At 35.1% G+C, this 14,595-nt stretch overlaps 1 protein-coding gene across 4 annotated transcripts in view; it reads left to right on the top strand.

Moving 5' to 3' along the window:
• Positions 1-14,595, top strand: part of PAX5 (paired box 5) — a 254,936-nt gene that overhangs the window by 82,992 nt on the left and 157,349 nt on the right. For all 4 annotated transcript variants that reach the window (XM_039344814.1, XM_039344812.1, XM_039344815.1 and 1 more), the window contains exon 6: positions 9,422-9,597. In XM_039344814.1, coding sequence (XP_039200748.1) covers positions 9,422-9,597 — 176 coding nt within the window. The remainder of the gene's footprint in view (positions 1-9,421; positions 9,598-14,595) is intronic.

The raw sequence follows: 14,595 nt of genomic DNA, 5'->3' as shown, positions 1-14,595 counted from the left end.
AGTATTATCTAGTGTTGTCAGCTCCGGACTCTGCCTGTCTTCAGTGTGTAATGGAGACAGAGCTGAGACTCTATCAGTGCCATCAAAATGGTCTGGTATCTTCTCCAAATGAAAAGTATTTTTGGATCTCTGATGATTTATCTTTTCTTTTCTTTCCTCCCTTGCCCTCCCCAACCCCCCTTCGTCTTCTATTGCCTTTGATCTGCAGCGAAACCTCATACCCTCTTGGAGAAATATAGTGATATCTCTTGAAAATATTTGTGGAGTGATGAACTGCAAAACATAAAGGTTTCCCCCCCTCTCTTTTAGTGATATTATTCTTTAGAATATTTAGACATTATTCTTTAGAATAATAACATTTAGGATACTACAATATATATATACAGAGAACTTTTCTACATTTTATGATTTTGAAATCACATGTCTGGTATTTAAAGACAAAAATGAACACATTACTTGTCAAATAAAGACAGATTTTCTGGGTGGTAAAGTTACAAAGCTTGCCAAGTAATAATTTAATGAAGTATCTACTCACCCTCCTAGCCTTAAATTACAGACAGAATGATAGAAGAAAAAAAAATAGCAATTTCTGCATCCTGATAATATTGTACTTGCATGCATAGTTCAATATTTTAAAATGTATAATTTAATGCTTTCCTAACTAGCTTGCCTTAATAAGATGGAAAAATTTTCCTAAGCCAGTAAATCAGACAAAATAACAAATGCAGACAATATGAGTTGGAAGCATGAAAAATTGCAATTTTTATGAATTGAGGCCATTTAGATAGTATTCTGTTCTATTGGTTCTTAATTTCTAACTACATACTGAATTTTATTACAAGTGCTTTATATCGCATATAAAATACTTACATAGTTTTTTTATTCTAACAATTTGCATTTGTTCATATTACATAATAATAATTCGGAAATAGGTAGTACTTATAAGGGGTTTTTGATTTCTTATAATTGGTTTTCTGTTCACAGGATCACTCTCATTTATAGAATGCTTGTTCTATAATACTTAAAATGCTCATTGAGAGCCAACAAATTCAGGTAGCTATGGAACTTCTATTTTGATAGAAGATAAGGCAAATTGAGAGTTGTTAGTGCCAGTCCATAGTGCTCGGCCTCATTGACCTCCCATGCATTGATTCAAATCTGGCACAAGGTTTACATGCATAGAAGTCACTGGTGAATAGGACAGCTTTCCTGAATCCAATGTCCTCCAGATCTCCTGGATTTTTATTCAAGAAACTATAGACTGGAAAAGGAAGTTTATTATTTGTACTGGGGACCTGGACACAATATCTAATTAATTTGTGGAGGCTTTGGAGGTAGATCCATGGGGCTGCCCTGATTCTTTTAGAACATTTGAGAGACTCCTTTTCCAGGTTTCTAGATTTCTACTTTGTAGATAAAGATTTAGGCTATAAAATGAGAAAATGGTTCTAGTCTCTCAAAGTTGGAGCACAAGCTCAGTTAAAAATAAACCTCAATCATAGGCTGTTCACATATTGTGTTAAAACCAGTTGGTGAGTTCATATGTCACAGCATGTTATAAATATTGGGTATATCCTTAAGGACTAGGTTTATACCAATACATAGCTGCATACTAGTTTAGCTATTATACAGTTGCATATGCTCTCTCTGAAAATGACTCTGTTAGAATTAGTCCATTTGATTGATTGAATCATTCTTTCTACAGTGAATTCTCTACCAGACAACAAGCTTTTTTAATCCAATTTCAATGAATCAAACCTTGATTTGGGCTGATTTTACCATTAGTGGATCTATTCAGGTATTAAAATGCTATGGGCATGGAAGTCTAGAACTCCCATAGAAACAATATCCAATCACTTGTAACCCCTATGGCTAATAGTTATGCACAGACAGAACATTGCTAGCTTTTCAAACTAATGAATAATTAGATGCTTTACTGTATCCGCTTAGATGCTACTAGATCTGTGCCTGAAAAAGAAACTGAAAAATAAGGCATCCTCAAATTTCAGAAATAAAATAAATGGCTAGATTTCACTTTTTTATGCTCTATAAATATGGCTTTCATAGAGACTATGCCACTAGCTGTTAAAAACACCCAGTTATGATACTGCATATTCATAATCTATGCTTATCTCTCTGCATTACTTGGACTGCATCTGAAAGGATTTAACTCCACTTCTAAAGATAATACTAGCGATGTGAATCCAAAGGAACAATTTTTCCATGGGTTGAAAGGACTAAATGAGAAATTCCCTTACCACTTCCTGGAACATACTCATATAATTTAAACCACTAGAGGTATTTTTAATTATTGCAGATGGTCTGTATATTAAAAAATGTTTGATGGTAATGATAATCATCTCACATTTCTGGAAACATTAAAATCAATTGCCAATGGAAATTCAAAATCTGACAAATTAAGTGTTTATTATAAACAAAATCAGTTCTGAGAGAACACAAAATGCTTCAGATTATTAGCAAATGCAACAGTCATTATCATATCCAGGTGAAAATTATATGCATGAAAGTTTGAAGGAAATATTTGCTTTAAAGAACCTTAAGGCAAAACAAGAAGCAATGGGTGGAAACTAATCAAAGAGAAAACCAGCCTGGAAATAAAGAGAAATTTCCTGACTTTTGGAATAATTAATTGGTGGAACAGCTTGCCTCCAGAAGTTGTGCGTGCTCCATCACTGAAGGTTTTTGAGAAGAGATTGGTCAACCATTTGTCTGAAATGGTATAGGATCTCCTACTTGGATTAGAAGACCTCCAAGATCTCTGTTATTCTGTTAATGAAGCTTTTTGCAAAAATTCCAAGCTGCTGAGTGGAGAGGTTGCAGAGTTCAACTTAATGACCAGATGACAGTTTTTTGATGCAAGGAGGTTGATTAAAGCAGATGACTGGAGAGTGCACATATTGCCCACCCCTAATTAACGTATAACAGGTATTAAAGTTATTGGGAAGTAATTTTATCATTTTATTTTTTTTTACTCCATCAAAAGTAATACCTTTATATTATGCATGACATAATACCTTTATATTATGTATGATCTCTTAAAACTATTTTCATAAGGAATAGCATTAAGAAAGTACTTGCTTTTAGAAAAAGTAAGATAACAAAATGTGCATGTAGAAAAAAAAATAAACAAGATGCCCAACAGCTTGGTGGATTTATGTACAGATTATTTTATTTTATTTATCAAATTTATATAGTAGCCCTTCTCATATAAGGTGACTCTGGGTTATAGTCAAAGCAAAATATCTCTGATTTGTTTCTGCAGTAGATAAACTATTTAAAGATACATAATGCAACTAGACAAAATAATACTGTATGAGTAACAATGAATACCGAACAGTTACTTAGAAAGTTTAAACCAACCATAGAGTATTCCCCAGATGGATCATGATTGTGCCAGCGATGTATGTAATTTAGTTTTATATATAAATCCTTCCAATAGGACTTCCAGTTTTGCATCGTGGCGAGATGGGATGCAGGAAGGCAGAACTCTGACTTCCGCGCCCGATTTTGCCTTACTGAGGGCCCTGAAAAAGGTCTAAAGTCACCCTCAAGAGGCGATAAAGAAGGAGGGGTGCCTTGTCGATCATGGAGAGATGGTGGTCTCTCTGTTCAATCCAAAGAAAGCCCTCTAAACTGGCAGGGGACACACCTCTGCCATTAGCTGCAGACAACCGAAGAACAAAAGCCTTAATTAGTACATCGTAAACAGCATGTTTGGACTGGGTGAGAATATTGATCCTTTACTATTTTACAACTGAATTTCCTGGGAAAGGCTCCCAAGAAGCTTAAAACCTCCGGATGTGAACAGAAGCGACATTTTAAAATTTTTATGGGGAATAGAAATACACAATACTGAAGTGAAAGTAATACAAACCTACAGTTTTGATAAATCTGCGAACTGAGATAATTGTAAAGATTTTCTCTTTGGAAAAGAAAACTATTGAGGTGAAATATAAGAAATATAAGAAACCAACCCTTTGTTTTAAGATGGATTTTGAATGACATCTAGTGGTGGATTTGAGTACAGCACTATAATTAGCTCCTTGGCTGCTTGGTGACTTTCAGTTTATGGGAGAACAGCTGGCAATAAAGGAAAATATTTTGGCATATTTATCATCCTGACCTAATCATGGACTATAAATACCTACTGAGCTTGGACTTTTAATCTCAAGAGCCAGTGGGAGAGAAAGAAAAATTTGACTTTTGAGTATGTCTGGCTGCAGGGAGGTTGAACATTTTGAACACTGGGAACATTGTGGATTACAACCTTGCCTGACTGATAATTTTCAGGATACTTGAGACAAAAGATTACTATAAAATATTGCTATTAGGACTGGATCATAAAGGCTATATATAAAGACCAGAAAACTAGGAAATTTTGTTCCACTCTTACTGAGACTGGTGATACTAGACTAGAGGATTTCTAGGAATGATGCCTCAAGAAAAAACAAATATTGACTTATGAATTGATATTATTGTTATTTCTATAATATTAGTAAAATATGATGAAGATGTCTATATCTAATTTTATATACATCAGTAGTACTAAGAATTGCAATTGTTTAATGAGGGGAAAAGGGAAAAATATGGGGAAGAAAGGAAGATCAAGGAAAAAATACTGGATTGTGCAGTACTGAATAGATTTATATTGAAGAACTTAATGTTAAATATGTGAACCCAGACAACATGTTGTTTACTAAGCTCTAAAGATTGTAATTTTAAAAAAATTAATAAAACCTGTAAAAAAATCCTTCCAATAATTGCCTCTCCACACATTGGCTAATCAACTATTTTTCATTTGAAACGCACATATACAAGAGTTTTGATTACAGGCTGGTTACCATTTTTCCTGGCTTGACCCTCATTGTAATCCAAGATGGAACTCGTTCTTTCATCATTTTTGAAGATACTTTCCATTACACAAGAATTGTTGTTTATAGAAATGTCATCTGTGCTATACTCTGGAAGTGATCTTCTTTTATCGTAAGCCAGAGAAACCTGGCTAGAAGATGCACTCCAAATGCACCCAGAGCCACAATAAAACATTATTACATACAATAAAAATTAAATCATAATTATATACTTTTCAGAACCTTACTTTCCATGATGGCAGCCTCTTCCTTGAGGTGTCGTAGTCGATCAGAACTTATTTGGAAGCTCTTGGGCAGGACAACATGCCATTTGCTCTGATTTGGGGTCTTTGCCCTTTCACAACTTGGAATGACAAATAGCCTTTTTTCCAGTTCTGATGTAGTGATATGTGGGGATGACCTTGGGAGACAGGAGGAAGATCTGCAGCTTAGGCAATGGTCTGATAAAAGGCAACTTAGTCCACAGGTGGAGGAAAAGTTTCAGAACGTATCCTCTCTAGTTTGCCAGAGACTAAAAAGAGAGAAGAGAAATACTTTCAGTCTTTTCAAGATTCTGTTAATGTAACTTTACAAGTAGGATTAGTTAATCTGGGTGTGCTTCTTGTATGGTCTTCCTTGCAAGACTGACACCTGGAATTTTATTTCTTTGACAATTTACTGACCAAACACCGGAAATAGATTAACTTTTTGCTAGTCAGCTAACTAAGGTATGTAGAAAGCACATCACAATAGTAATGGGGGACTTTAATTATCCTGACATCAACTGGGAGACAAACTCTGCACCAAATGGAAGATCAAACAGATTCCTGACAAACCTAGCAGACAACTTTGTCTCCCAAAAAGTAGAGAAGGGAACTAGGGGATTACCCATTTGGGACCTAATTCTCACTAACAGAGATGAAATAATAGAAGGTGTTGAAGCCATAGGAACCTTGGGAGGAAGTGATCATGCAATATTGGAATTTGATTTCTTTGACAATTTACTGATGTTCCTGGTGGTTTTCAGGAGTTGATATAAGAAAGTTTGTATTCTGCAACATGTAGTTCAGCTTTTTGTGCAAATTCATCCATATTTGAGCAAGTTGAATGAGCCAGACCCATACATTGTCTAGGCACAGCATGTAGCAAATGTGTTTTGTTTAATGCAGTTTTAAGATTTCATGTGAACCAAGCACAGAGACATGCACTGATTCAACTCCAACTACTAATGCTTGCTCTGTCAGGTCTTTCTCTTAGGAGTTGTGGGCCAAGGAAAGCGAGGTGCATGAATAAATGAACAATAATGTACAATGTGCTGTGAATTGTATTGTCCTTTTTAAAGTGTCCTTTCCCCCTTCTTCCCCAAAAGCTCAACTATGTACAGTAACTCAAGGAAACACTAAAGTTTGGAACTAGTTAGTGAAACTCAATTTGTTTCCACGTGTTGCACCAAGCCAGGTCAGGGTTACGTTGTTGCTCATGGTTATTTTTTATAACTTTGCCCATGTCTTTAGGACATCCAATGGGACAATGGGGCAGTTATTGTTTGACTGATCTTTAGAGCACACATGTTCTTAGAAGTTGTTATGATTTTTGCAGATTGCTGCAATGCACAGAAAATATCAGTATTGGACTATTCTCCTCCTCCTCCTCTTCCTCCCCCATTTGAAAAAAAATAAAACTAATTTACAGTTTACAAGTCTATATCTAAACAACGTGGTCAGACTAATTTGCCTTAGTAGTAGAACTGAATATTTTTTGTTCAGGTAACATTCTGGACCTGGCAGTTTTTTTCAACATGAGTTTAAAGTTTATAAAGACATTTGATTGTAGTGCATATTAATAATAGCATTTTCTGTCACTTGTAAACAACTAGTAGGCATGTCCCAAGAAAATAATGGGAAATGTTTAATTTCAGTAAAGCTGAAACTGAATTTTTCTTTCCATTCATCAGAATTATGTAAATGCATAACTTTAAAATCCAATTGCAAAATAATATTGATTTAACCTAAAAATCTAATACAAGCATTTACATGCTCTGCTGAAAAAGACACTTGGTCTTTTCTAGCATGCAGTGCCTTCCAGATTTTTAATATTTTAAGCTATGCTTGACTGAGCCCAGTACTTGTTCTGTGAGGCCTTACATAATTTGGAAAAGTTAGGAATTGTAATCATGGTATATATATATATATATATATATATATATATATATATATATATATATATATATATATATATATATGTAGTTTGGACTTAAAAATATTAATGGTAGCTAAATGCTTTTCACTATTATATGAAAATGTATTGAATGTAGCTGGAAATTTGCCAACTCCTTTACAAAGTCCATATACAAATATACTATATATGTTCCATGTATTTGCTTCTGAATGAAGGCTGGACCCAAACAAGATTCTTTGTAGAGTAGATGACTTCTTCATAGTATTGCTGTTGTGAATCACATTTTCCTCTCCCATAACTGCTACAGCAGAAATCCTTCTGTGTTGCCTTTTTGACACTTTGGTCTAGCTTCTTAGAGTGGAATCTATCACCGCTTTCAATTGTCTCCAACCATTTTGCTTTGCTTCCCTCTGGTTTCCTGATGCAGTGACTTCAGTTCCATTTTTCCCCGTTTTCTGTCTCAACATTTTTTCTTACTTCCAAAATGATTTGTTCCTTATGATCTGCCCTGCCAGCCTCTCCTGTTGATCTGTTCCCTCTCTGAGTTGCCCTTCAAACAGCGGTTGAACAACTTTCCCCCCAGCACTTTAACTGGGTCATATCCCAACCATTTTATTGTCTTATTAAGAATGCACAATCTTAGCTTTCTGAAATATTTTTCCTTTGATGGAAAAGACAAGTATTTTGAACTTCAGGATTTGCATACATAGAAACATAGAAAACTGATGGCAGAAAAAGACCTGGTGGCCCATGGAGTCTGCCCTTTGATTTTTTTATTTGATTTTTTTTTAAAAATTGTTGGATGATGGACATATGTTTATCCCAAACATGTTTAATCATCAATAATCATCAGTAATCATCAGTTACTACTGATTGACCCTCTACCTCTGCTAGAAGTTGGTTCTGAGCTTCCACTAGTCTTTCTCTGAAATAATACTTTCTAACATTACTTTTGAACTTACCTCCTGTCATTCTGAGGTTATGCCGCCATATTCGTGATTTTTGCTTAATATTGAAAATATTGCCTCCTAGAGCCTTATTCACACCCTTAATATATTTAAAGGTTTCAGTCATGCCCCCTATTTTCCTTCTATCATCCAGGCTGTACACATTCAATTTCTCAATCTCTCCTGATATGCTTAGCCCCTGAGATCTTGCACCATTTTTGTTGATATACTAACAATATATATTTTCTGAGGTTTTCGCGGGTGTTTGTATGTAGGTCTTTGGTTATTTGGGTTTTCTCCCGCGTAAAATTGGAAGTGTCTTGGCGACGTTTCGACAAAGTCCCATTCGTCATCTTCAGGCTGGTGTTTTTGGCTTCGTGCTTCTAGGAGCAATGTGTGATCGTAGCTGTTTCTTCCTTCTCCCACTGGCAGTTAAAAGAAAGAAACAGCTATGATCACACATTGCTCCTAGAAGCATGAAGCTGAAAACACCAGCCTGAAGATGACGAATGGGACTTCGTCGAAATGTCGCCAAGACACTTCCAATTTTACGCGGGAGAAAACCTGAATAACCAAAGACCTACTAATAATATACTGTATACTATATAAGAGTGAGTGGAAAACTCATCAGCATTGTTTATTTTCATCTCTTAATCGACACTTGAACCAAACATTACTTTTTCATAGAAATTAGAAAATCCTTACTCTAATGCAAATACTTAAAAAGATGAATTTGATGTGTTTATTCCACCTTAGATTTAAGCAAATCTATCTTGTCTCTCTTTTTAAAAGTCCACTCATTTTTTTTCAGGTCACTGGCCAGATACAAATTTTTGGAGCTAAAGATATACCAGTTTGCCTTCCACTCTTTAGAGATATTTTCTTAAAGTGAAGCAGCAATTCTTTATTACTTTTGGAATGCAGATGGCTACCTAGCAGAAAAAAAGTATTTGCTATTGCCCATTTTTTTATAACTGTCCCAGAGGAAATTGAAGTTACTATTCAACAAGAGCTTTGTGTTGAATTTAAAGAGGCCTGTATTCTTTTATAAGACTACATATAAACAACTTGATATTTCAGTATAATTTACAAGAAGAGATATTTTGTGATTTTTTTATTGACTTTTAACTACCATTATGTTTAATTAAATATTTTCTGCATCAGTTACTCAGCAGCTGTATGATCTCTTACACCATTTCTCCATAACTCTTCAGGGATCAGTCTTATGAATATAAACACATAAATATAAAACTTACAAACTCACACCGACAAAAATACAGACACACATACATCCATAAAGCAAGTATGTTGTGGTAACCTGTATTTATATGATAATATGTCACTCTTTTAATTTCAAATGAAAAATATGCTTTACTTGCTGTAGTAATATTTATCTGTCTCTGCATTTTCCCCCCTTTTGGAAAGGTATTCAGGAATCTCCTATACCAAATGGCCATTCACTTCCGGGTCGAGACTTCCTTCGGAAACAAATGCGGGGAGATCTCTTCACTCAGCAACAATTAGAAGTATTGGATCGAGTTTTTGAAAGACAGCATTATTCTGACATCTTTACGACAACTGAGCCCATCAAACCAGAGCAGGTAATATTTAAAGCTTAGTTTTTGGCATCAATTATTTCATATTTGTCACTTGCAATACTGTCTCCAACGTAAGTTTTAACTGAATACTTTTTATAATTGGAGAACCATATTTGAAAACAAGTATTATCACCTTCAGTATTATCATGTTCAGTTGTTTTTTTTACTATTCATGAATTCATAATTGGGATATTGGGAATCTGAAATTCATTCTTTCAAGTGTATACATAGTGATACTGTAGAAATGCAAATGCAGGAGGAGAGTGAGGACGCAAGAATTCCCATTAGTTCACGAAAAATTAAAGCACCAACAAAATGCACGGTAAAAATAAATTAAATTAGAGTAAAGGACTCCTACTGCAGAATATGAAGGGGAGTATGTGAGTTAGCAGGACTTTTTTTTAAAAAAACTCTATGCAATCCAATGTTGATTTGTGTTTCACATATGTATTAAATTAACCAGGACAACAATACCTTTAAGTCAGAGTGTTCAACCCTGTTTGGGATAAGGGACCAGTTGGGATTTTGTTTGGTCCAGATTGCTGCATATTCTGAAATAAATTAGGAGAACAAAAACTAAATTTGTTCAACTTAAATTGAAATAAATTCAGTAAAAATGACTTCTTTTTGTGTATTTCAATTTTTCTTCATCTGACAGATTTAAAAATACAGCTTGGTGACCTTACCTAAGGATTGGGGCTTGGCACATCAACCCTTCATATATACCACTGTTTTTTCTTGCTCTTGCACTGAACTTGAGAGCATGATCCTAAACATAATTAAGCATCCTTTAATGTTCACTGGCATCTGTGATGCAGATTTCTCTATACCTCCTCCTGTCAATCATTTGTTGTGCTGTTCCCATTCAACTGTCTTTTCCCCTTTTCATCCTAAAATATTAGATGAAAATTGTAGAATGAATGATAATATTTGAGGTTCTTGCAAACAGGGATTATCTTTTAAGGTAACTTGCATATAGATATCTCTATTGTACAGAATTTTCAATATTTTCCTCCTGATCTTTGAATTAATTATCTGTTCATTGTCATTCTTCAGCATACTTATTTGAGGCTAGAACGTCTTTCTGAGTTTGAAGATGTTCTGGAAGACTTTTCTTGTATTTCTGCATATATTTCCATCCTCATTGACTTTACAGATGCTGTAATATTGCTTGTTCTCTCTTCTAACAATTCTCTGAAATTGCTTGTCTTAGTTTGTATAAGTAGCAGTAGTATTTATTTGTTCAATCAATGATCAGCAAATTTAAAAGAGCAGTAACAAAATGAAGCAAATTAATATGGAATACATATTAAAGACAAATCACATAATGATATTACATTCACATCTCTATTACCATATTAATATATCAGCTAGTCAAACAATGATAAATTGTAAAATGGAAAAAGTATAAAATAGAGTAAATATACTGTAGAAATATACTAATTAAAAATAACTATCTGAAAGTGATATTATGGATAAAAGTGAAAACTTCTTAAACCAATTACTTTTTTAGCCATTTTTTGTCTTATTTTCATTACGGCAACACAAAATTTGGCTACTGCCCAGGTAAATGTTGGATAAATGTTTCTATTTAGTTTTTATTGTTTTAATTTTTGTTATTTTTTTATTGAGATGGGCAACTATAGAAATTGAATGAATGAATGAATGAATAATAGTGGGTTTTAAATCCTGCAACAAATAATTCAGATAAAATATGTCTGAGCTGATATTATCAAAGAAATGGTAATAGAATCATTAAAGAAAGGATGCTAAAAGAGAGGCAAAATGAAATGTGAATGACAAAAATTAAAATAATGTTGGAGAAACAATGGCAGATAACAGTACAGTTATCTCATGTTGAGTTATCCAGTGGTGTATTGTTCTCTGGCAAGTAGTCCCATGTCAAGTCAGCTGGGGCAAGTCGGCTGGGGCAAGCTGGGCAGGGCAAGCTGGGCAGGGCAAGCCAGCCGTGGTGAGTTGTCCTAGACCAGTGGTTCTCAACCTGTGGGTCGGGACCCCATTTGGGGTCGAAGGACCATTTCACGGGGGTCGCCAAACAACGCAGTCCACCATTTTTCCCCCTTTTCCTTAGCTGTGCTACTCCCTTTTATTCTATTGGCTTTTGAAAGCCAATAGAATAGACTCTCTTGAATAGAGTCTAATTCTATTGGCTTTCAAAAGCCAATAGGAATTGTCCAGCTGTCTCTGCCCTGCTGAGCCCGCCAAAAGTCCCATTCTGCAAACGGTGCTGCACCAGTTGAGTAGTCCTCGACTTACGACCAGTTGAGTAGTCCTCGACTTATGACTGGTTGGGGGTCGCAGCATTAAAAAGGTTGAGAACCACTGTCCTAGACTGATCCAGGTTGTTTTCATCTGTTTCTTGGTGTTTGGTAGGTTTTTTATATTCATCCTTACAACTGCTCTGATTTCATTTCACCATTTTCATTTCACCAATGAATTTCCTGAGGTTTAAGTCTTCAAAGCAATTTAAAATGTTCCCCTTGAAAATAGTGGTCATATGCATAATGAAAATTGGAAGCTTTATTCTTCCACTATAGTTTGGCTTGGCGCTTGCACACGGGGTGTTTGTGTAGATTTCATAATTAGCTCCTGGCCATATCTTTGCAGTTATAGCTGAGCTCTTCCATCTCCTTGTACCAATAATATAGTCAATTTATATTTGTTGAACTCTGTCTTGTGATATCCATGTAACACAGGTATCGTTTTGATTGTTTGAAGAATGTGTTAATAGTTAAACAGATCATTGGAATGGCAGAAAATAAGATAATTCTCCTACGTCATTTACATTTTTTAAGCTATAGAATCCAGCTATATTTTCTTTTCTTACTATTTCCAGCTTGGACATTTCAGTTACTACCACAAGCAGCACATCTTGCTGCACTCTCTGTTGATTTTAGGTTGAACTTGATTATAGCACCTGTCAACTTACCCTTTTTCTGCATCCATGGTTAAAGCATAAAGTTGAATAACTGTCACATTGAAGAATTGTCTAATTGATTTTATTCAGTCATTGGTTACATTGTATCCAAGTATTCTTGTTTTTTTCCATATCTTGGATAGCAAAGTGTCCAATTCCAGTGAACTCCCATTTACTGATTCCTTTTTTAGTCAATGTGTGTTCAATTCATTTCATCTTTCACTCTATTGAGCTTCCTTATGATCATGCTTCTTATGTTCCATATTCCCACTTAATTCTGTCTTTGCCACTGTGGACCTTCTTTTTCTGTATGGCATCATCAGCCATTAGACATCTTGGAGGCTCATAAACATCATTAGTATCCCAACAAATCCTCAGCAATCTCTTAGTAGTATGTTGAATGCCATTCAACTTTAGCTGCCCACCATCCATCACTACATCATCAATATCTTTATATTCCAACCATGTGGTTTTCTTGATAAAACTGAAGAATGTTTACTACAACCTCTACCCATACAGTATGAAATCATGCCTTTGCTGTTATCTCTAAAGTGGTTGTCCACTTCTCCCTATATCATTGGTGTCCAATATAAATGCCTGCTTTAGCTGGGCAGCTGGCTGACCTTCATGCTTTGGTTGACCTTCTGGGTGCATATACTTTTGGTATAAACTCCCATCATTCTTCACTCATCCATCCCAGGTACAACCCCCTCCATGATGAGACAGGATAGCAGGACTTGAAGCATTATTTATTCAATAACCATAAATAATGAGAAGTTTAGAACAGTCTTTTCAAAACCCAATTTGGGGACATGGCAGGCCATTATTTAAATGAGAATGCATAATAGATGGAACCAGCTATCTGTAAATTCTTCTTTTGAAGTTAGTTTTTGAGCCAACCTCATTCTCTGCCAGAGTTACTTTTTAGATTCTAGCAGCAGCATTATTTCTGCAAACACTTTCATGTGTGGCTACTTTTGTGTTGCTGCTTATAAGAACTTTTATGAAATTCTTTTTCATACCCATGAAACCTGAAAATGGAGCAAGATTCTCACACTGCTTAGTAATATGCCCAACAATTTTTCAAGTAATAATCAAACCTTATAGTCTTTGTAGACTTTCTACTTTTGAATTATTATGATTGGTCATACAGTCAGCCTGATGTTTTGATTGGATTTGGTATTTTTACCCACCTATCAATTCCTTCCCAAATAATATTTAATAATATTATTAATATTAATAATATTAAAAGTATTGTCAGAGGATATATGCTATTCCGAGTAAAGCTGCCTTTTGCAATTGATTGATGGTGATGTCAATGCCGATTGTATTCAAATGGTGCTCCCAATTGTTTTGGGGCTGCACCCAAGGCACATATTACTATTGGTACTATCTTTGTTTTCTTTTGCTGCAGTCATTCTAGTTTTATTTGCTGCTCTCTATATTTTGTGATTTTTTCTCTAATTCTTTCTCTTCTCTTCCGCTGCCTCCAAGTGTTGCAATCTAGACTTTTTTGTCTTTCTTATCAACAATTGTTGGGGTATGGTAGATGCTTATCTGTTTAAATTCTAAGATCTCAGAGCACGTTAGGGTCTTTATTTTCTATTATTTCTGTCTATTTTGTGGTCTCACCAGTTCTTGCTTGCAGGCAAAGCACTTTCTTCAGCTTCTTTATAGCGGCAGCATATGCTGTCTGTTGCTGTTTTCTCAGTTCTGGCTTTATATGCATTTATTCTTAAGACTTGGTCTTGGGCAGCCAGAATTATCTCTTCTGTCTCTTTAGTCAACTTTCCTGCTGTTTGCCATTGTTGGTATTTTTGTTATCTGCTTTGCCCGCTATTTTTTTTAATATACCGGCCATGTAATTCTTTGCCTTGCGATGTCTCTTTTTCCTTCTTCATCCCACTTTTATTATTTTTATAAAGAAGTCAAGGAATCAAACATACTAATACTCCTCCCTCCTCCTATTTTCCCCACAACAACAACCCTATGAGGTGGGTTGGGCTGAGGGAGAATGAATGGCCCAAAGCCATCTAGCTTGTTTTCCTGGTTAAGCCAGATCT

This window comes from Crotalus tigris, unplaced genomic scaffold (genome assembly GCF_016545835.1).
Source record: "Crotalus tigris isolate CLP2741 ecotype Arizona unplaced genomic scaffold, ASM1654583v1 scf7180000017939.2460400, whole genome shotgun sequence".
NCBI lineage: Eukaryota > Metazoa > Chordata > Lepidosauria > Squamata > Viperidae > Crotalus > Crotalus tigris.
This window is presented reverse-complemented; position numbering and strand designations above follow the sequence as displayed.